General features: G+C 41.4%; 2 protein-coding genes across 2 annotated transcripts; both read right to left on the bottom strand.

The window, feature by feature from the left end:
* Nucleotides 1–2,540: 2,540 nt before the first annotated feature.
* Nucleotides 2,541–12,124, bottom strand: rad23ab (RAD23 homolog A, nucleotide excision repair protein b). Its single transcript, XM_070909574.1, has 10 exons — nt 12,002–12,124; nt 10,408–10,489; nt 8,407–8,486; nt 7,608–8,062; nt 6,748–6,794; nt 5,700–5,827; nt 5,491–5,608; nt 4,296–4,480; nt 3,484–3,630; nt 2,541–2,684 (listed from the first exon to the last, which is right to left on the bottom strand). Exons 1-10 carry the CDS (start codon nt 12,068–12,070, stop codon nt 2,571–2,573), a joined length of 1,425 nt encoding a protein of 474 aa, XP_070765675.1. The 5' UTR covers nt 12,071–12,124; the 3' UTR covers nt 2,541–2,570.
* A 1,554-nt stretch (nt 12,125–13,678) lies between these two features.
* LOC139288293 (calreticulin-like) lies at nt 13,679–18,991 on the bottom strand. Its single transcript, XM_070909575.1, has 9 exons — nt 18,846–18,991; nt 17,400–17,501; nt 16,552–16,755; nt 16,286–16,380; nt 15,973–16,182; nt 15,081–15,194; nt 14,845–14,988; nt 14,555–14,647; nt 13,679–14,020 (listed from the first exon to the last, which is right to left on the bottom strand). Exons 1-9 carry the CDS (start codon nt 18,937–18,939, stop codon nt 13,793–13,795), a joined length of 1,284 nt encoding a protein of 427 aa, XP_070765676.1. The 5' UTR covers nt 18,940–18,991; the 3' UTR covers nt 13,679–13,792.
* Nucleotides 18,992–22,066: the final 3,075 nt, after the last annotated feature.

Below are 22,066 nucleotides of genomic sequence, written 5' to 3'. Positions count from 1 at the left end.
GCAGTTTATGTCGGTTTGTAGAATTACAAATCCTGGTGTTCATACCAGATCCCCCTGCATAAATCGTGGAGTTTCATTGTTAAAAAAAAAAAAAGAGTTGCAAGAATTGACAGTAAAGGAAAACCTTCATTTGTAGAATTAACTTAAAATTGTTTATTATTAATTTGTGCTTGCACGACTTGGCTGCTATAATTATATATTATGTCTTATGTTTGTAGGCATGATACTTACACTGATATACGCTCCTTCAGCAAATGTGATGCTCTTTCACTGCTTGTCTATATTGCCAGCTAAAACTAACCCAATAAGTGTACCAGACAGTGAAAATATGTGTGAGGCTTGCACTTCATTCACTCATGAGAAAACATCACCTTGTCTCACCCACTTTGTAAAAGCCATTTATTTTACACAATGCTGAAACAAAAAGTTTTTTTCACAACTATTCAGCAAAACCTCAACTGGTGTATTTAAGGTTGTCAGTATTTTATTTTTTTTTAGAAACTCCAAAAAAAAAGAAAACAAAACATTGACAAAATGGGTAAAACAACAGATAAACTGAGATCAGAGTAACACCACACTGGTGGTTTCATCATTCCTAACCCACTGCCATGCTATAAATAACAATCTCATGCAACCAACAACCTCTCACAGCTAAAGAGCAGCATTTGTCACAGTAAAGTGCCCCATTTACAATTTAATACAAAACGTCCAGTCATTTCCAGTTCAAACACAATAAAGAAGAAGTAAAAGGGGGGAGGGGGAAGCAAAGCACATGCTGAAAGCTGAAAAAATATTATTTTTGTTTTGGCTTCTAGCACTTATTCAAATTCCCTTTAGTCCACCTTTTGAAACAACTGATTAGCTATCAATAATTAAAACTCTAATGATGATCACCAACCCTGGGACACTCTTAACACTATATTGTAAACTACAACACCATTTTTTTGTAAAATGAAACGTGTTCAAGTCTTTAACAACCCATAAGGCATGAGGGAGCAATGGCTCAAACTCTTTACAGCTTTAAGATGCATAGTAGATGTGACATGAGACAAACTGAACAGCAACAGATTGTCTGAAAGTACAGAGTGGACTATGTTTGATCATTCCGGCTAAGGAAATATTGAGAAAGAACACAACTTCAGGTCATATGTTTAGCTCACAAAGCATGCTATGTGGCACTTCAAATTCCTTCATCTGCAAAACAACAAAGCAAACAAACCCTCCCCAGTGAAATATCATAATGGCAATTCAAGCTCAGTGCTGCGTCTGGGTGTGCCCTCCTCTCCCGCAAAATGCAACAGCACACATAATCTTGATGACAAGTAATTATAATATACTGTAAGTGCACAACAAATTCATTGTATGTTCCAAATAAGAGTGCAAAGTGTCATGACTCTTCTGGTAGTGGACTTAATCGCCCTGCTTAAAGGAGACAGATTTTTACCAAACGTCTGCAGTTTTTTTTGGAAGCCCATTTCCACGCAAAAAATGGGAATAATAGAAATTAAAATAATACTCATGGTGAGTCAAAATACTAAGACAAAATGTTGACTTGCTATTGAGTCAAATGTTTTCATTTTGACTTACCAAGAGCAAGTCAAAATAATAAAGTGTGTGAGTGAAATATTAGCCTTTTAAGTCAAAATGGATAGATACCAAGTCAACATTTATTATTTATAAATCAAAATTATGAGACGTTCGCTTACAAGCTCGTCATTTTGAGTTATTTTCATAACATCTAATCTAATTTTCCTTTTTTTTTCCTGGCAGGGATTTGGCGGCAAAGTTTTCAAATACTCCTGCAGCAATTGCAATCCCCTCACAGATTTCACTTCCCACGGATAGAACCACAGAAACGCGTCTGCATGGTTAATGAAGGGTCAAAACACTACCAGAATAACCCCCTTGTGCAGTTTGGACAATTGGGATTTCTTTTCCAAGGATAAATGAAGCAGAAGAAATTAAATGATCAGACCTGAACTTTAATATAAAGCAATGCTAGCTCTCAAACAGTGAAGTCAACAGTCTGCATCACATTTTCAGGTAAATTCAACCATGGAGGGTTCAAAATATTATTCAAAATGGATACACTCTGTAATGAATGTACTATATGTACAGTAGTCAGTTTGACACGTGCTCTACAAGCAGCCTGTGAGACTGACTGCAGAGGAAACCCTGTAAATAAAAGCCTGTCGGCCTGTGAAGGTGATGCAGACTGCTGGCATATTTTTCCGGCGTGACTTTTCTCATGTGTGTATCACTCGGCACAAGCGGTAGCAGAAATGATGTAGCAGCAGTGAGGCACAGCTCAGTTCTGAGCTCCTATGATGATCATCGCAGCAGAATGAAAGAGAGTGGGCAGCACAGCTAACTTTGAACAGCATGTCGTCGTCGTCGTCGTCATCATCACCATCATCAGCCCACAGTCACATGGCGTGAAAAAAGAAATGTCCTCTTCCTCTCCTTGTCCTTGTTCCCCCCCCCCCCCCCCCCCCCCGGTGGACCCTGTGTGGCGCTGTCATCCACTCAGCGGCCCTCTGTTGAACGGTGATGTGTCAGGCGATGCTCGACTACTCATCGTCCCACGTTTGCTGTAGCAGGAAGTTAGCGGCCAGATTCTCATTCTTCTCGCAGGCGAAGTAAGCCTGGATGACTAAGCCTTCGGGGAAGCCCAGCGCTTTTAACTGGAACACAACACACATGTTCACGTTAGGAGTCAGGAGTCTAAAAACACTGGTGTTGCTTATGTCGCTGCATCAGCATCTCTACATTGCGCCGTGGACTTGACTGAAAGAACGCGCACCATACACTATGATCAAAATAGGAGGAAATACAGATACATCAATATTCACCTTCAGTATACAAAACTGAGAGGAAAACATAAGTGGGGACCAAGAGCAACAGTTTTCATGACTTCAATATATGTAGCAGCTTGCGGGGACAGTGTACAGTTTAGACAGTATAAAAATGTTGTGAATGGTTTGGTGAATCCGAAAAGAAAAATAAATATTCTATCATAGGTTTGTGTACTTAGCTAAGTATTAATAAGTCCGTTTTTACCCTATTTTGATCGTAGTGCAAGTTGTGCAATTATCCAGACAACAAGACAATTCATATTCTGCTCATTTCAGCTCTATATTTGTATTCTGGGGCCCCACTAGAGTAGCTCTGCATGATTCACAGTTTAAAAGTCCTTATTTAACTTGTACTTCATGCAGCCCCTCAGTTCACCCTGTCCTGAGCAGAGCGGTTGGCTGAGCGTAGTTGTGACATCACAACCTTGCGGAAGTCCTGACGGCTCGTTTAAAAGGCACAGTTTCTGAATACGGGCTGTTTCATTTCTCCGTGGATTGGGTGTTTTGATACTTTCACAGTATTTATAAAAGCACCTAGACCTGCTTTGTAATCAAACAAGACATGGAAATCTCACTTTCTACAATATGCAACCTTTAATATCTGTATTAAGTCCCAATAGTAACTGACCCTCTCAATGGCCTCCTTCTCCTGTGGGGTGACCTGGATGTAGTTGGTGTGTGGTGACCCCTGGGCCTCGGCCCCCTCCCCTCCCGAGTCTCCACCTCGCGGCTCATTCAGCATCTGCACAAAACGCTCCTGGTGCTGCGTGATTTGCTGCAAAGTTCATACATACAATCAATATGAATATTACCATTAGAGCTGACATACAGGTTCCCAGTGCCTAGCAGAAATGACACAGAACAGGTGCTTAGGACTATAGATCAACTACCCATTCAAACAGTATACAGTAGACATGGTAAACTGGTATTTGGTCAGACCTTTGTAGCACAACCACATCATTCACAATCTCAAAATATTATTTGAACTTATACTTAGTTGTTATGTATTTTAATGAAGTAGATATCATTTTGTAGAATATCACTTTCTAATTGATTGTTGATGCTTTCGTAACATTTTCCACTTTTATAGTGATGGACTGAATTCAAATAGCTCCTGAATTCAAAGCGGCAATTCAAATCATGTCACATTGTGTTAAACATTTGAATATGTTTGCGTGGCACATGGATGCCACATTTGTTTCTCATTCCAGTAAGTGCAGTAGTTCATAAGAAAACCGCGACAGTGATCAAAAGTGCCCTTTCAATCTTTACTTTTATTCCTAGATCTGCATAAAAGACACCTTTCCTGGGCTCACAGATTTACTTCTCTTACTACTCTGTTACCAGTTTTTTTTTAAATATCTTTCTATCTTATAAAACAGACAAACTTTAATCCCTGGCAGAAACTGCTGTGGCGTGGTGAGCGTGCTGGTGTAGTACCTGCAGCAGCTGCGGGTTGTCTCTGCCCAGCTGCTGCAGCAGGGCTGGCAGGAGGGCTGGGTTCTGCTGGATGATCTGTCTCATCTGCTGGAACTGGGGCTGGTTCCTCAGGAACTCCAGAGGGTTCCCTGCAGAGACAGAGCCTCCTCCAGCAGGGGGAGGCTGGCTGCCAGACACTGGCCCTGCTGGGGTGGGGGACGGGCTGGTTACTGTTTAGAGTGATGAGAGCACATTGTTTAGGGAGACGGTTAATAGACAAAATCACCAGATGGGAAAATCTGTGTCTGGATAGTTCAGTGAATTAAATATCTGCCAAACCATGGTACTTCATCAAATTGATGCTAAAATCAACTATTCACTATTGCAATGAAGCAGTCTGCAACATCGCCCACAAAAGAAAGGGTCCAACTGCAGATCTCCCTCGCAGATACCACAGGTCTGAGAACCAATGGAAGGAGCCAGCAGTTCCCAGAAGTTATATTTGCTTTCTGCGTGACTTTCCTACCCACATGTTGTTATTCCAAACCAACATTACTGTACCTTACCTAAATGAAAAGGAGTTAACGTCCATTTTTACAGTATAATTTCAATCAATAAAGTATTTCTGATTCTGATTCTGACTTTTGAGTAAAATAGTTCCAGGTATCAAAGAGGAACGAAGCTCAGGAACTAAAAGTCCATTTTGAGCATTCCCATTTGTGTTTCCACCGCATCTGAAGAACCAACACAGAGTCGAATGGTTCTTTGCTTTTCAATTGTCAAATGATGACAACTCAGCCAACTCAAAGACAACTGGGCAAACGCCATCCACTGATGAAGACTATGACATTTGGTTGAAAGCTTCAAGAGGGCCTTGGTTCAAGATCATTTTGTCAGATTATAAGTAATGTCTGTCCCTCGTTCGAAAACTAATGGCTAGTAGCAGCCTGAAGTTCATGTTTGACCAGTGAGCCACATTCAGCGCAAGACCAGGGAATTTTTTTGGATCCACTGTGGCTGAGGACTTTAATTTAGACCATGGGTTTGGGTTAGGGTTGGTGGAAACACAGGTAAGGTTCCTGGGTTCCAAAAAAGGTTTCTGGATTCCTAGAAAAGTTCCTTTGGTTGGAAACAAGCAATACAATAACCTGATAGTAAAGTATGTGACGGACCTCACACAATAGCATAAATACAAGTAATAAACGTGTGCTCTTACTGGTTGAGGCTGCTGGCGGCTGCGCTGGTTGTTGTGTAGTAGGGGTCGGAGGGTTGGATGGAGCGCTGTGTCTAACTGGCTCCTGAGGTGGTAGATCGCTGGCCTCTACTGGAATACCCTGCAGCACATGAACATTTACTACACACTCTAGAATACAGTGGCAGGCAGAGCTGGGAATAAAGCACACAGGGGGTCAGTTAAATCCTCACCATGAGTAGATACTCCACTGCTCGGTCTGGGTTGTTGTAACTGGCTCGGAGCGCAGCAACTACCTGGTCCCGCTCATAACCCATAGACATAATCTCTGACACCAGATTCTCATAGGCTGGACCTGTCACTGTGGAAACAACAGGAGAGGTAGGACAGACACAGGTGAAGTTAATGGAAGCACACTTCAGCGGTGGAAACAATACTTTGTGTTGTATGTTTTTGTCAGATTTTGAATTGAAGTATTTGAAATACAAGGACGCGTCACTAAATGTAATTCTTTTTCCTTTCACACAGCTGCTCTGCTGTGACAGTGATACTTTCCCTGTCTGTCTTGCACATGCTCACAAGTAAAAAGACAATTTGAAAACTGGTTACATGTAGACAAAGCCAAGAAGTATATATATAGTTTCCCTAATCCCCTACCCAGAAGTGCATGTAAACGCACTGTCTATCTCCCATGTCCATTGAGGACATTTAAGGCCTCAGCATACTTCAAATGGCCAAATGGTCTAACGGCTTCAGAACCCCCCACCAACTGTGGAATCATGTCTGCTGCATCTGACAATAACATGGCCAGCGTCTTGGACCCCTTGGACCACCAGAACCCAAGTTCAAATGAATGCAATACCATCAACGTCTTTGGGGAGAGACTGTCTGAAAGTATGCTCCGTTATCCTAACATTTGGTCATCGTGTTGAGACTAAAAAGACACGCAAAAGACAGAGTTGTTGGAGAGAGATCAGGAAGGCAGTGAGGAGGAGGGCTGTGACAGCAGCCTTCTCACCCAGTGTGGCTATCCAGAACAGGCAGAAACACTGTCTTTAAACATGGCTGAAGCATACTGAGGCCTTTGTCTTCAAAGAAAACTGCTATCACTGGAAAGAATCTGTGTTCTGTTATAGCTGTCATCACTCTTGAGAACAAAGGGTGCAATTTTTGATGCAAACTCTATCAACCAGGCACTATGGGTTAAAGCAAAAAGTACCAATGTAACCAGTACATTGGTATTTTTTTTTATTTATGACAGTGGGAAGAAAAATGTATTACCCAGTATTGACGCTGCTTCTTCAAGGAGACCCAGTTCGTCGACAAGACTAAAAGAAAAGACTAAAATCAGTACATCAACGTTCCAAAGCCCAAACAATTACAGTCAGCATCTGTTTTAACAGAGAAACAAGACAAGAAGTCTGCCTAGCTCTGTGAGGCTGCACTTGTACAGTGGTGCTTTGTGCTAAATGCTAATGTCAGAGTGCTAACATGCTGACATTTAGCAGGTGTAATATCTATCATGTTCACCATCTCAATTTAACATGTTAGCGAACCAACATTTTCTAATTGGAATTAAACATACAAGAACAGCTGATGGGAATATTATCAGTTTTACAGGTATTCTGTCATGAACCACAGTATCAGACAAATTAGAATGTGGACCTGATGATAGAATTTTTCCAATACATTTCACTATGGACCAAAGTGGTGGACCGGCGACAGACAGACCGACATTTTCATCCCTAGACCCATGACACACTGAAAAGTAACTCATATTTCTTGCTATGAGTGAACAGGACCTTGGCAAAAGTCCCGTCTTGGTTGCGCTGTTTTATGATTGGGCTACAGCAGCATTCTTAAAGTACAAGAAAAACTGCCAAGAACTGCTGGGCAACACACTCTCTGTTAAAGACACGCAATAATCCTGATTCTCTGTATGTGACAAGTAAGTAAATAGAAAGCATCAGTGAAAAAACAGGAGAAATTAACAATTTAAACCAGGTTCCCCATGATCACAATATGAGCTTACATAGTTAACCCAGGTTCCCTAACTCAGTTATGACATTTTAAAAACATTTCTTGGACAACCAGATAATAAATTCAACTCTCAGTGTACGTAAACATGGGTGTCCTCCAACCTGGAAGCAGAGGAGTGGACTGGGGCAGTGGCAGATGGTGGATTCTCAGGTTCTTCCCTTGGCTTCTCTTCTGGCTGAGCAGCAGGGGCGGGGCAGTCTGCGGGGGCAGAGGCCGGGGCCATCTGAACAGCTTCAGGAGCCGGAGCTGGGTCAGAGGCTGGAGTGGCAGCTGAAGCCGAGGCTAGAGCCGAGTCCGGGGTGTCTGCGTTTGAGTCCAGAGCTGCTGTTGCTTCAACAGAAGCTGGTGGGGTGTTTTCTGGGACCGGGGGCGGGGGTTCAGAGGGAGGTACTGACTGTGGGGCAGGCGTGGGTGCAGACACTGTATGTGTTGGTGCGGAGGGCACTTGTGTTGGGCCAGAGGCCGGGGCTGGGCCTGAGGCTGAAGGTGGTGCTGGAGCTGCAGCAGGTTGGGGAGTTGGCTGAGGGCCTGCTTGTGGGGGAGGGGCTGGTTTAGGCTAAAAAGACATTTGAGAATTGATCATTAGTAGTGTGGACGTGATAACCAAACAGGTAGCAGCACTGCATTATTCATTTCACTCAACTAGACCAGGAGCCTCATTTATAAAACGGACTTGCGATCAATTTCGAGAAGTATGACTTAAGCAGAAAACCATGTAAAAGGAGGCTTTTAATATAAAATATTTACGGAGAAAGTGTTGAGTACCATTGATGAAAGCTCAACGGCAACCATAAGCAGAAAAGCAAAAGCGACTTGAAATAATCAGCAGCAGAGGTGAGCATGACATACTCTGTCTAAAAAAAAATAAAAAAATAAAAAATAATCTGAAGAGACACTAACCTTCGTAACCATGACCACCACAAAGTTTTTCTCATCAATTTTGTAGTCTTTCAGCGGGGTGTCGTCATTTAAGATTTTGCCTGTGACAAGCAGAAACGGCAAATGAGAAGATTTATGACACAGTTCTTTTAATAAGAAGCTAGGATAGTCAACAATATGGGGAGATATGGAACAGGATCAAACATAAAGGCCTAACTTGTTCGGACATACCAGAGGTACACAGTGGATACGTTATTATCCTAAGTACCAATTTCAAGTACTGTGACTTTTTAAGCACTGTGTTTTGGTTCAACCTCTGAGCATTTTATATTCAATTCAATTAAATTTTATTTATATAGCGCCAAATCACAACAAAAGTGATTCGACACTTTACAAATAGAGCAGGTCTAGACCGACTCTTTATAATATTATTACAGAGACCCAACAGTTCCCACCATGAGCAAGCACTTTGGCGACAGTGGCGAGGAAAAACGTCCTTTTAAGAGGCAGAACCAGACTCTAATTGGGCAGTCATCTGCTTTGACCGTTTGGGTTATATATGAATTTATTTTACATTTACTATTACAGTGAGTGCTGTTTTTGAATGGTATTTACTGTAATACACGGACACAGCACCTTGACAACAAATGTGTAACATATCCCTGTCCAAAGAAGTTTTGGTGGTGGAAGTTCACCTAAAATCAAACCTTGGACTAATAATAATAATAACCTAATCAGTGAGATTACTTGTTATTTACAAGATGAGTAAAAGGTGGGGGCCACGATGTCAATCAACTCTATTTGTCACATGTAATCATATAAAGGTACAATCACAGTGAAATTTATCAGAATCAGAATCCCGCCATTTCCTTCAATTTGTGCATTAAAAAGAGTTCAAATACACTGGCTTGGTGTATTCGATACGTTCTTCCCGACCGCAGCAGGGACAATAGGCCGTTATCCAGGTGGTTGGGATCCTTAATGATTCTCCTAGCCTTATTCTTGCAGCGCCTGGTGTAAATATTCTCTAAGCAGGGTTGAGCACTGCCTATAGTACGTTCAACTGAACGAACCACTCTTTGCAGGGCTTTGCGGTTTCCGCACCAGGCAGTGATGTTCCCCATCAAGATGCTCTCAATGGTGCAGGAGCAGAAATCCCTCAGTATTTGAGGGGATACTTCCCAAAGTCCTCTATCAGCTCCTTAGGTTGATGTCCTGACACCAGCTGATCAGGTCCTCTACTTCCTTTCAGGTAGGCCTTTTCATTGTTATCAGTGATCAGGCCCACCACAGCCGTGTTGTGAACTTGATGATGGTGTTGGGAGTTGAAAGTGGCTACACATTCATGTGTGCACAGGGAGTACAGCAGGGGGCTCAAAGCACAGCCCTGGGGTGCTCCGGTGTTAACGATGAAATTACAATAATCTGTACAATAATTCACCAGTGCAATACATATATATACATACTTAAACATTGTTATTGTATATATTTTTGTACTTTTATTTTTCACTTAAATATTGTAAATGTGTATATTTTTTATTTTCTATTTCTTATTTTTATATTTTGTACATACTTTTAGTTCAAAATTTTTGCTACTTTCTACTCTTGAATGGGAGCACCAGTACTGTACAATTTCCCCCCGGGGATCAATAAAGTAATTCTGATTCTGATTCTACATGTGGAAACCTTCGAGTTCGGCTCTTACACCATGCTCACAGAAAAAAAACAGCTGCTCTGTCTGTGTTTGTTGTCATTTTAACCCATGGTTAGGTTAGTTTTACAACTGATTTAACTGGCGTAAACTGTAAGTACTGCTGCTGTGGTTACAATTAAATATATACCTTGAGAAATGATTTTAAAAGGTGAACTATAGATAGAAACAATGTGAGTTGAGTTGGCTCCATATAATCATTTTAACAACCCTTGCCAATTAAACAAAACGAGCATATGGGATCTTGGTATAACTGATCATATTTCAATATGGGGTTTTTTTTCTCTGTCAAAAGTCATCCTCTTGCTCACCTGCATAGATGAGTTTTTGTCCCGCAGCAGGAAATGCATCTTTTCCTCTGTCCTCCTCTATTTTCTCCTTCAGGGCTTCCACCTGACAAACACGAAACATTGTTATATTACCGGGAGAGTTATTGAAAGTGAAACAACTCCAAATGTTACACTGGAAATGAAAGAGGGTCAGCGTGAGGCCTGATGGTTGTTCAGGGAAATATCATACCATCATCATGTTATGGGAATGTGTTACTGTTCAAAGGCTGATGTTCTCCAGACAGTAAGTGTTGCGACCTGAAAATCTGAATTCAGCCAGATCTGGCAGTTTGTTAAACTGTCTAATCAACAATATTATGAGAAGCTGGCTATAGCTGTTGGCAAATAGAGAGATTATGTCACTCCATGCATTCATGACTGGTTAATAGCACTGTTGGAATTACTTAACTTGTCTTTTACATCATAAAAACTCTCTGGGTAATTATAACACCATGCACTCCTCTTACATCCATGTTCTGAAAACTGAGAGAATTTTAAAAGTTTGTCCGCCTACTGAGTTTTTTTGTGTGTATCCATTTGTCATGCAGACAGGGTTTTTTTGTAATTTCTTTGTATTGTTTCCTTTGTTGTTTGTACTTGAATCATGGATCACTGTTTTCTGGTAGTTTTCTCTTTGTGTAAGCAGTAAAATCTAATAATATATATAATATCAATTTAAAAACTCAATGGGAGAATTATCACAGGGTAAAATAAGTATATATGCTCGAAATTATTTGGTGAAAAAAAGGTACAACATTTGAGGTTTTAGACTTGGTTAGATCAAAGGAGATTTGAGATATGATTCACATGTTGGAAACATTATTAGTTCACTAATATACCTAATATAAAACTACTCCATATTACTTAATATATGATTAGAAAACACCAAAAAGCTTTGTTCTTTTCTCTAACAAAGATTCACTTAATAGTCTGCCCATTGCTACCTTTACAGAAAAGAGGTTTAAAATATTGCATCGTCATTCATGGTGAGAAACAAGAAACAAGTCAAATACTATCAAATTGAAAGAAAGTACAGGCAACACTTCCGGTCGGTGTTTTCAATATAAACCCTCGAATCCGCGCGTACATTGTTCCACGTCCTGGGGAATGCCAAGAGGCAAAGTCAAAACAGCTAGTGGAATAATATAATAATAATATATTTTACTGTCTGACTTAGCAAATGAAAACATAACTTTGGTTACGATGTTCTTTTGACAGAGTGTATGGTGTACATTGAAATGCATGTAATTCAATTAAAGATGTTACCGCTTTTACCTTGAAGGGAAACTCGCTCAATTCCGGTCTTACACGAGCTAACACTAGCTACATTACCTCACATGAACTCATACTGTACGATCCTTGCAGAAATGCTAACTTGTCTGCCCGCATATTTGTCATATTGACGTGACGTTACTTAAAAAATAAAGCTAAATATCTAGCCTGTCTTCTTTATAGAGTTGAGCAGCCTTTGCCGCGGCCATGTCTTAACATTAGCTAACATTCCCGTATGCTACGGTCTATGTGCCAGCCCTCCCGGCCTGACCGTGTTTACTTCAGCCCTTTAACTTCTACTCACCGTCAATTCTGGGTCTATTTCTATTTTGAACGTCTGCTGTTGGAGGGTCTTCATTGTTATCGTCAGCATCTTTCGACGCGGTGTCAGAGGCTTGCTGGGGTCAAAAACCTGTGTGTTCACGGCAATTTCTCGACTGTAGCCGCTCTTTTTTCGCACAGTATCTATTTATCTGGGTCTAAATGTATGTGTGACTCAGCTGTCTCAGCTGCCGCGGAGCAGGTTGGACAGGGACGCCATCTACTGCTGGAGGCGAGGCACAACACGCTGCCGCCTTCAAGGGCTATCGGAAATATTCCAACCATGAAAGCGCAAATAAATTAGCCAATTAAACGGCATCATGTCTTCATGTTTCGGTCCATCTGACCCTGACCATTTTCTTTCAACCTTAGATAATTTGATGGCGACGGCCCAGACAATGCATTCATAATACCTAAAGGGTAAGTCTTGAAAAAAAAAAGTTTCTAATTAGAAATCACTTTATTTTAATGCCTACGTCTCCCCTATGTTGCAAACTACACTCCTCAGTCTAAACAGCGTGACATGTCAGGAGTTGGAAACCTTATAAGCAACATTTAGGCAAGGGCAGTGGCTCGCAAATTTACATCTCAATGGTCACAAGAAAATAAATGGAATCAGAGAGCAGAAGCAAAAATGTTCCAAATGTTATTAAAACACTAACTTTACACTCTATTGGACGAAGTTATTTTAACACAGATGCATTTGTGCAGTTTGGCATATTTAGCATCAGTGGACGGCTGGTAGAAAGATCAAGGAGGACATTCATATCCAATGCCATGAGACCATCTTTGTACAAAACCACCAGTTATCATGCGACTGAGGTTCCATACTTAGATCAAATGATGACTACTGAGCCAACTTGAATTTGCTGAAGAAGGCCATGGGATGTGGTTAAAAAAATATTTTTGTCAAGAGGTTTCAATTTGTTACGGTTTTCTAGACCAAAATATCATATTGGTACAGATATTGTACACATTTTAAAAACACACCTCCCTCACACCGCACTGAAATAAGCCTGACAACATTCACACACCCATCACCACCACTACCATTGAAAACAGGTGTCAGCTTGTTGAGAGGAAAGCTTCAATTTATTCACTGAAACTCAAGAACACAGTGTGCGCCCACGGGACAGTCGCTCATTCAGAACAATGAGAAAATGAGGATTGTAAAAATCACAGTTCATCTAATGCAGTCTCACTCTCAAAACACCACACACACACATCACGCACGCACACAGAGTTGGAGGAAGGACGCATGTCCAAAAATCAGAGCTTTGCCAACTGACATGTTGTTTTTCCAGGGAACAAATGTAATGATTGAATAAATTATGAAGGGTGGTCAATTAAGAAAAGAAAACAGTACTTCATCACACAGGAGAAATAAAAGTGCATGAACCAGACAGCACAGACCCTCGCTGAATGGGACATCCAAACAAAAGGCAATAATAAAAATGGATTGGCTCACACACGCGCACACACAATGGGACCGACCACGTTCGGTAAATCACATTAAATTATGAAGACTCACAAACAGAAGGAAAACACAACATGTAATGTTCTCTAAGTTGAAGGCTTAAAAAAAAAAAAAAAAAAAGCAACAAGGGAATCAAAATAGAAATCTGATCTGACCCCACCTTCCACCCCGCCCCCACCCCTGCACCTGAATAAAAGGCTGCTGTATGAAAGTCCATAGGGCTTTCGCTGATTTTCTGACGTTAGATTGAACCTGCAGACAGAAGCACGCAGCAGTCCACCGACTGAGTCCCTTCTTCTACAACTCGTCCTTCTGTTTGCCGCCCTCCCCTTCTGTCCCAGCGTCGTTGTCCGTCTCCTCGTCATGCTCGTCCTCCTCCTCCTCCTCCTCCTCCTCGCCGTCTTCCTCCTCCTCCTCCTCCTCATCATGCTCATCGCCTTCAGCGTCCTTCTTGCTCTTCTCCTCCTCCTCCCTCAGTTTCCTCTCCATGTCCTCCTGCTCCTCCTTCATCTTCTTTTCTGGTCCCTGGTGGGCAAAGACGACACGTTATTTTAAAAAGGTCCCATATCATGCTCATTTCAGCTCTATATGTTTATTCTGGGACTCCACTAAAGTAGCTTTGCAAGAGTCACAGTTCAAATTTGTCTTCTACTGGCCCTTTCTAGGTATTTTGATGTCATGACATTTTGATTCATGTCACACTGCAGATGACAATTATTATTTTGGATTCAATAAAAAAATATGTTCTTCATGTACACCATAATGTATTTCCACTCAAAACAGAGTTTGAAACACATTCTTGGGAGTTAAATTGTGGCAAACTGATGTCCAAATTGAAAATCTTTTGAAACCAGTGCTAGCTGCGAGCCATCGCACCTGCGGAATCCGACCAAATTCTCAAGTCGACATGGTTTGGCCAAATTAACAAATCAGCTGTAGGTATGAAAATGACAACAGTCGTGCTGTTCTCGGACACTGGTGCAGTTTGAAATGCATGCCGGGACACTGAGCAAGTCAGCACCCAAAGCATCCCGGATGACGAGTATTTGTCATTATTACCTTAGTAACTCCCCAGGTTTCCTTCCCAAACTCCTCTGCTTCTTTGACATCGTCAGTGATCAGGAAGTTGTCAAAGATGGTGCCAGATTTCACCTGAACAAAGATACCAAACACATTGACATTATTTACTCAAGGAATCCAGATAAATGATTATTCTCCTCATCTTGTTTCAACTCAACTGTATCATCGATTTTTTTAAACCACACAGCAGGAGACAAGTCAGTACATTTATTTAGGCCCCCCGTAATTCAGTTATTACAACTCTCAATGGGTGAGCAGTAATCATTTACCTGCCACAGATCCAGGCCCAGTACTCCAATTTTATCAAACTTGTACATAGTGGCGTCGTGGGTGTACTCTGGGTTGTCGATCTCAGGGTGGACCCAGGCTCCCTTGTAGTCGGGGTTGTCAATCTGCTTGGGTTTCCATTCACCCTGCAAAGACAACACGAGAGGGGGTTAGGGCAAGCAGTGGTACTGGTTATCAGACAAATTGGTGATCAACCATTTAGTCTATAAAGCCTTACCTTATACTCTGGGTTGGTGATCATAGGAGGTTCCCACTCTCCGTCCATGTCCTCATCCCAGTCGTCGGGCTTCTTGGCATCCGGGTCAGGAATGGTTTCTGACTTGTCCCAGTCCTGAAAGACAGCAGATTTAGAGTTACCACTTTAGTCCTAATTGTAAAAATACAATGTTTGTGTCATGGGTATAAATTATATACACTTGGATCGAAACAGTTGAAACATTTTTTGTTAAATGTCAAGTCTAAATTAGAATTTTGATTTTAGATTGCCTTTAATCGGCTTCATTAAAAAAAGGTTACAGCAGGTTTCATTTCATAAATAGAAAACTTATGGCGTAAGACAGTGTTTCCCAACCTGGGGGTTCCAAGGGGTCGCCAAAGCCCCCCCCACCCCACCCAAATATACCATGCCAGCCAATCATAAGTAAAATATTCTCAGATAGTCTCATGATTGACTGAGTGCTGATCATGGTTTTGACTCACTACTCGCTGCCTTTTTTATTTTATTTTTCAAAATAAGAGCACACTGTTAACGTCATTGTGGTTTATTTAAAAAAAATAAGTGTTATTCAAGATAACCTCATTGACAAGTCAATCTTCAAAATGCGTTGAAAGATGAGAACTAGCAGAATTATTTTAGTCCGATAACAGCACGTTAGCCTGGATCAGTGAACCACGTTTGAAGACCAGGATTTGAGAGAGTTCCAGGTTTTACTCTGCAAAGTTAACCCAACAACTTGTTAAACCAACTTCTTGGAACTAGCCCAGGGTGTACTGTAACATGCATTCAAAAGCAAGTTTCAACAGTTCTAAAGAGTTCCATATATTGTATGCTGTAAATACAATTAAGCTGAAAACCCCAAGCCACATGTGAAGTGAAAGTGATCTCCCACCTCAGGCTTGGTGTCGCTGGGGTCATCGATCTTGGCCCTGTCGTCCCAGTCGCTGGGCTTCTTGGCCTCGGGGTCCTTGATCTTCTTCGGGGGCAGCATGTCCCAGTCGTCCTCCAGGGAGCCCGACTCCACCTTCTCGTTGTTGATCTTCACCTCGTATGTCTGGTCTGGATTCAGGATCAGCGTGTACAGGTGGGTCAGCTCGTCATCCTGGAGAGAGGGGGGGGAATTTAGAGCAAACAAGGATCTTTAAGTCCATGTTCACAAAGGACAAATATCTAAAACTATTCAGCAGGCTTTATGCAGTCGCTACCTTGCATTTGATGTCTTTCTTGATTAGGTGGTTCTGGCCCTTGTAGTTTAAGATCACATGAACTTTCTTTGTGCTGTATCCACAGATGTCCGGCCCTGAAGACACAGGATATGTTATTTATTTAACATTACAAAGAAATCACAGTAATGACTACATGTAAAACAGCCGAAATTAACAATTACTTAAATTGCAGGGAAAAGCATCCTTCCAAGGGCTCTCTCTCCTCAAAAGCCTTGTGTTCTGTGGTCAGACAAAGCACGACTCACCAAACATGACGTAATACTGCGAGTCTCCGTGCATGTCGCTCTGGTCGAGGTCAGAGGGGAAGATCTTGACGTAGCCACCCCCGCAGTCGATCTTCTGCTCATGCTTGATGGTGAACTGGATGACCAGTGGTTTTCCTTCACTGCTAAAGGGCTCAAAGCGGGCTGACAGGGCATAAAAGCGGGCGTCCTGGCTGGTCTGGATACCTGGTGTAGGTGCAGATGAGGGGGAAAAAAATAGGAGTGACCAGCTGTTAACGACAAGGGCTCAAAGCTATACATGGCTTTTGTTTGTGACTGTGCAGTAGTTTCTTGTTGATCAGGTTTCTTTGTTTTTACAATTATTCTGTATACTGTAGTGCTTAGGGATATAACCAAGCCTGGATTACCAGGTGAGTAAACAGGATAACCCTGGACTCCGGGGGCAAAAGTTCCGGGATTACTGTGTATTGACTGGTTTGTACTAACTGAAAATGTGTTTAGGAATACACGTCACTTACAAGTACAGTATCAACTGACATGATTAGGGTTGATGTGGAATCTGAAGATTGTGTCCTGAAGAGGGAGCTTCAGTCAAAAATGTAGTTCCGTCTTTATGTTAAATATTCCTAAATTAATTTGAGTTTAATCAAATGACCACAGAGAAAACCTGGGGTGAGGGAGTACTCCAGCACAGGAAACTCTGCCCAATGTAATGGCTGTACTGAGAGCAGGTCACATACACAAACCTCTTTTACCTACATTTGCATGATAAAAGGCATCATCTGCAAGTATTTGAAATATGCAAATGCCCCATTTCAGACTGACCCATTTGTATCAATTGCCTCTATGACAGAGTATATAAGAATTACCTTTATCAGCCTCAGCATCCCCATAGAACTTCCCAGCGCTCAGTTTCCATTGGCCATAGTCTGATTTGTGCTTGGACTCAAGCCAGCGGCTCTTCCATCCATCTGAAACACACAAATCCAACTCAACTGGTTAGTGCCTGCCTGCATGCCTACCTGCTGCGCTGGTTAGTCAACACCAATAAAACCAAACTACATTATACTCTATTATACTGCTGCTCCAGGCACACTTAAAGGTCCCATATTGGAGAAAGTGAGATTTCCATGTCTTGTTTGATTATAAAGCAGCTCTAGGTGCTGTATAAATACTGTGAAAGGATCAAAACGCTCAGTCCATGGAGAAATGAAACATGGTCGGTATTCAGAAACTGTGCCTTTAAACAAGCTGTCAGGACTTCCATAAGGTTGTGATGTCACAACTATACAGTCGCTGCACTCAGCCACGCCCCCAGCAGGTCATCTGATCCAATCACAGCACACCCACAAAGTACAGGGACGCTCACCCATCTGCTCAGTCTGTCTAAGTTATTGGAGCGCTCTGCTCAGGACTGCTCTTCAAGTTTTTGGAGGTTGTTAAGTTTCAGAGGGGGGAACTGAGGGGCTGCAGAAAGGGCCAGTAGAAGATAAATAAGGACTTTTTAAGAACTGTGAATCATTCAAAGCTACGCCAGTGGAGTCCCAGAATAAAAATATAGAGCTGAAATAAGCAAAATATGGGACCTTTAAAATTGCTGTGCTGCATTTGAAGACTAACGCTGCATAACACGACTTCAAAATAAAGGCTGAATTGTTGAGGGAAAATACACATGACTCACCCACTCACTGTTTTTCAGTCTACATTTGAATAGTTTGTATTGCTCAAATGTTATCCTGATAGTTAATCGGGATACGGACTTCTTCTTCTTTCTTTATTTTTGCATGTCCTTCGAAGTTCTGCATTTACTTTAACTGGTTCGGGCGCACTGAGGACGGTCACTGTGTAGTTTCAACAGAAAACAGCATACAAACAGCCCTGCAGCCGAACTGGGTTTCACCTGGAAGCCCTCAACACGACTCAGCGCGATATCAAAAGTGAAAGAACATTTGGATTCACATACGAGGATGTCGACTTAGGGATTATTTGGTATTCCCACTGCTTGAGTAAATTCAAACAACATCCGTTTTAAAAAAAATAATATTACAACATTTACTTAACTGCTGTATTAAGCTAGTCTACTTTAGCTAGTTTTTAGCTAACAATCTCTCTCACTTGACTAATAGACATAACGTGGCCTTGCCTGTTATAATGGGTTAAATGAATGCAGTAATGTTATTTTAAAAGAAATATATTCTTTAAAAAGCCAGGTTCTAAAGAGAAACGACCGAATGATAACACACTAACGCTAGCCACTTTCACAACACTATCATTCGTACATAGGACAAGAATACAGGGAGCTGGCTATACTGCACCTCCATCCAGAAACTGTTCCTTGAAGTAGGCAGTAGCGTCAATAGTGACAGCTATGGATGCAAAAACTGCAAGAATCGCCACTGGGAGCTTCATGTCTGTAGCCTCCGTCCGGTGCCAGGGGGTAGACAGGGCAGATTTGAGGTGAATCAGCTAATAAAGCTGGAGGAAATGTAACCTGAGAATTTCAACGGCGACGAGCCCTGCACAGATGGCCGCGGCTCATTGGACGAGCGTCTCGCCAATGAAATAAGACCACGAGTTACTTTTCGGAAGCGCTCGGGTTGCATCGGGAGAAGATCGGAGAGGGGCGGGAAGGTCCTGTCTTGCGGGGAGAAGGTACCAGGGTATTTGGGACCACTTGGAGGCGAGAAACGGCTCTGCTCTCCTGCTGTATTCATGGACTATTGGAAAAATGCGCGATTGGATTACTTCCTGAAAATATAACATACAACAAAAAAAAATACAACAATTAGATTTCAGGGGTAAAAGCCGTTTGCCTCGATCGAGTGCTGGGTTTTTATGTGGACCCAGGTATTACCAATGTTTGGCATTGGCATTATACTGGCAATGATAGGAATTTGATTTACAAGTTAATTTAAAAGGATGGCTCCACTGTACAACCATCAGTTTATATTATATGTACTCAAAAAGCATTTGCCTATGTTATTGTCTGTGTTGCGACCCCAGTCCGAACTCGGGTCATTTTTTAAAGTATAGTATATTATAATTCCAAGAAAGACTGCAAGATATACTACATATACTGTAAGGGTAAACACCAGCCAAGTGCGTCAAATTAAGCGACATCGTAAAAGGAGTCTGAAGTGGAGGATGACACCACGAAGAAATGGCAGCTCGCGCACGTTCAGCTCGTGGCTGTAACTGTACAGTATGAACACGCAACAGGGACCGCGCGCGCACCATAGGTCACTTAATGTCACGCGCGAGCGTATCTTCATTTTCACCGACTATTTTACACTTTGTCGGTTATTTGTTAGGCACCACAAGGGATAAATAATAGATACACTCGTTTTAATGGGTTTTCTGTGTGGTGTAGAGTTTTTCAAGTTACCGAATAGCACGAGAGCCATCCGTTACAGTATTTTAAACCTTAAAAGTGATCTCTCGGTGATCTTTTTTAATTCTTACAAATCCTTTAATCTATGCACAAAACCCATAACAGTATACACCCAATATATTACAGTTTACATGTATCCATTACAGTAATTTACCCCCAAGTTTGGTTTAGTTTGGTTAGGGCATTAATATGCACCTGCAAGTATTTCAGACAATCAACGGAACCAGAATCATTTTGATTGAATTAAAATTAAACATCAAATATCATTTAATGATGTGGTTATAACTGTAACACAAAAGAAAAGTGTTTAGTTTAATTTTGAATCACATTTATTTTAATTTGCAGAAAAAGCAGATAACAAACAGCATAAATCTAATATATAACAGTGTATTTAAATGAATGAATAAATTGTCACTCATCAAACACAGAGTCAACATCAAGACACTTTAACAAAATAGTTCAGGAACAAAGAGAAGAGAACTATTGAAAAGTGCATTACAATGATGTAGCCTAGGGATACTCAATTTGCTTTGCACGGGGGCCACTTTTGCAAGATGACACGAGGCCAGGGGCCAGTTAATAAACAAACATTAATAGGCCACAGGCCTTTCTGCCAGAAAGCCTTTCTTACATGTGATTAATGTTGTGAAACGGTTGCAGTTTGGTTAGGTTTAGGCACCAAAACTACTTGGTTAGGTTTAGGCAAAGATCACGGTTTGGGTTAAAATAATAAGTCAAACGTGGACTTTTGGTTTCGTACGGGACACGAACAGCAGTCTCCTGGGTGGAAGTCCTGTCTTTCTGTCAGAAAGGCTGTCTGGAAGAAAGCCTTGAAGGCAAACTTCTCCCACATGCCCCTGCGCAGGTCAGGTGTACATGAACTTTTTGAAACCAGGTGTCACCGCTTCTACACACTGCACAGATAGCTGATAGGCTAATATACAACGCCCCAAGTAATTGAACATTTACTAATTGGTATAAACAAACAATTGTGGAAAAAAATGTGAATCAATTTATTTTCATTGTGAATTAGAAAATGGCCGGCGGGCCACCCAGCACCCTATCGCAGGCCAGACTTGGACCACGGGCCGCAAGTTGAGTATCACTGATGTAGCCTGATGGCGTGAAAGCATGCATGATCTATGTATGAATACCTCTACCCTGGTAATGTCTCCAGTGGTTTAAGACGTTTTCAGGTAAATTTGGCCATACCACAATGTAAAAATAAGTCCTGAATTCCAAATGGTATCAGCAAAAATCAAATACATACGCAGCAGAGCAACACCTGTCAATGTTAGATCAATATATATTTTGTCATTGAATTTTTATTACTGGTGCATTAATATGTGAGCAGTATTTTACTTCTACCTTAACTACTTTATATATTGTTGGGTATTTTCATCTTCAACTATCGCTTAACAAAATTCTTAGTCTGCAAAGTAACTGTGGCTGTCAAATATAAGTAGTCAAGTAAAAAGTACAGAATTACCGTAGTGTGAGGATAAAAGAGAATACAATTCAAATAATCAAGTAAAATGTACATCAAAACTTAAGGACAGTAAGTCAATATAGGCCACGTAGTTACATTCCACCACTGAATATGTCTGAGATCAAAGAATGCTCCCTTTGTCACCATGTTGACATGTGATTTAAAGTTTCAGTGGACCCAATCTCCATCAGACATTAAAAGATGGCTTGTAATCAGGAGAACTACAGACCAGTGTGTCTCTTTTTGTTTCAGGGACAATACAAAGTATTTATGTCTTGTATTCTGCCCTCATTGAGAAAGTCATAACTCATCCCTGTATTGACTTTAGCGAGCATGAGCAGCATGTATTGCTGTCGACCACACTATGAATGACCAAAGTCAGAATATTTTAAGAACACAGGGTTCCAAGTACCTTTCTCATGAAAGGAAGAAGAACACGAGTCAGTTATTACTTAGGAGCTCACTGACTGGGTTTCTTTAGCAGAAGCCTAAGAGCAGCAGTTTTGAGAGAGCTGGGAAAGACCTCACCCCCTGCGACGTGTTATACAGTGGGGCAAAAAAGTATTTAGTCAGCCACCAATTGTGCAAGTTCTCCCACTTAAAAAGATGAGAGAGGCCTGTAATTTTCATCATAGGTACACTTCAACTATGAGAGA

This window comes from Enoplosus armatus, chromosome 7 (assembly GCF_043641665.1).
Source record: "Enoplosus armatus isolate fEnoArm2 chromosome 7, fEnoArm2.hap1, whole genome shotgun sequence".
NCBI classification, from domain to species: Eukaryota; Metazoa; Chordata; class Actinopteri; order Centrarchiformes; family Enoplosidae; genus Enoplosus; species Enoplosus armatus.
The sequence above is the reverse complement of the archived record's forward strand: the minus strand, read 5'-3'. Positions and strand labels throughout refer to the sequence as shown.

Bases quoted from the DNA above. Each gene is read 5' to 3' on its own strand.
- rad23ab (XM_070909574.1), bottom strand. From the start codon at position 12,070: ATGCTGACGATAACAATGAAGACCCTCCAACAGCAGACGTTCAAAATA. The intron at 8,487-10,407 runs GTGAGCAAGAGG...TGCTTGTCACAG, and splicing joins ACAAAAACTCATCTATGCAG to GCAAAATCTTAAATGACGAC. The intron at 5,828-6,747 runs GTAATACATTTT...TTGTTTCCACAG, and splicing joins AGAAGCAGCGTCAATACTGG to TGACAGGTCCAGCCTATGAG.
- LOC139288293 (XM_070909575.1), bottom strand. From the start codon at position 18,939: ATGAAGCTCCCAGTGGCGATTCTTGCAGTTTTTGCATCCATAGCTGTC. The intron at 16,183-16,285 runs GTAGCGACTGCA...CCCTCTCTCCAG, and splicing joins AGAAAGACATCAAATGCAAG to GATGACGAGCTGACCCACCT. The intron at 15,195-15,972 runs GTGGGAGATCAC...GCTGTCTTTCAG, and splicing joins CCAGCGACACCAAGCCTGAG to GACTGGGACAAGTCAGAAAC.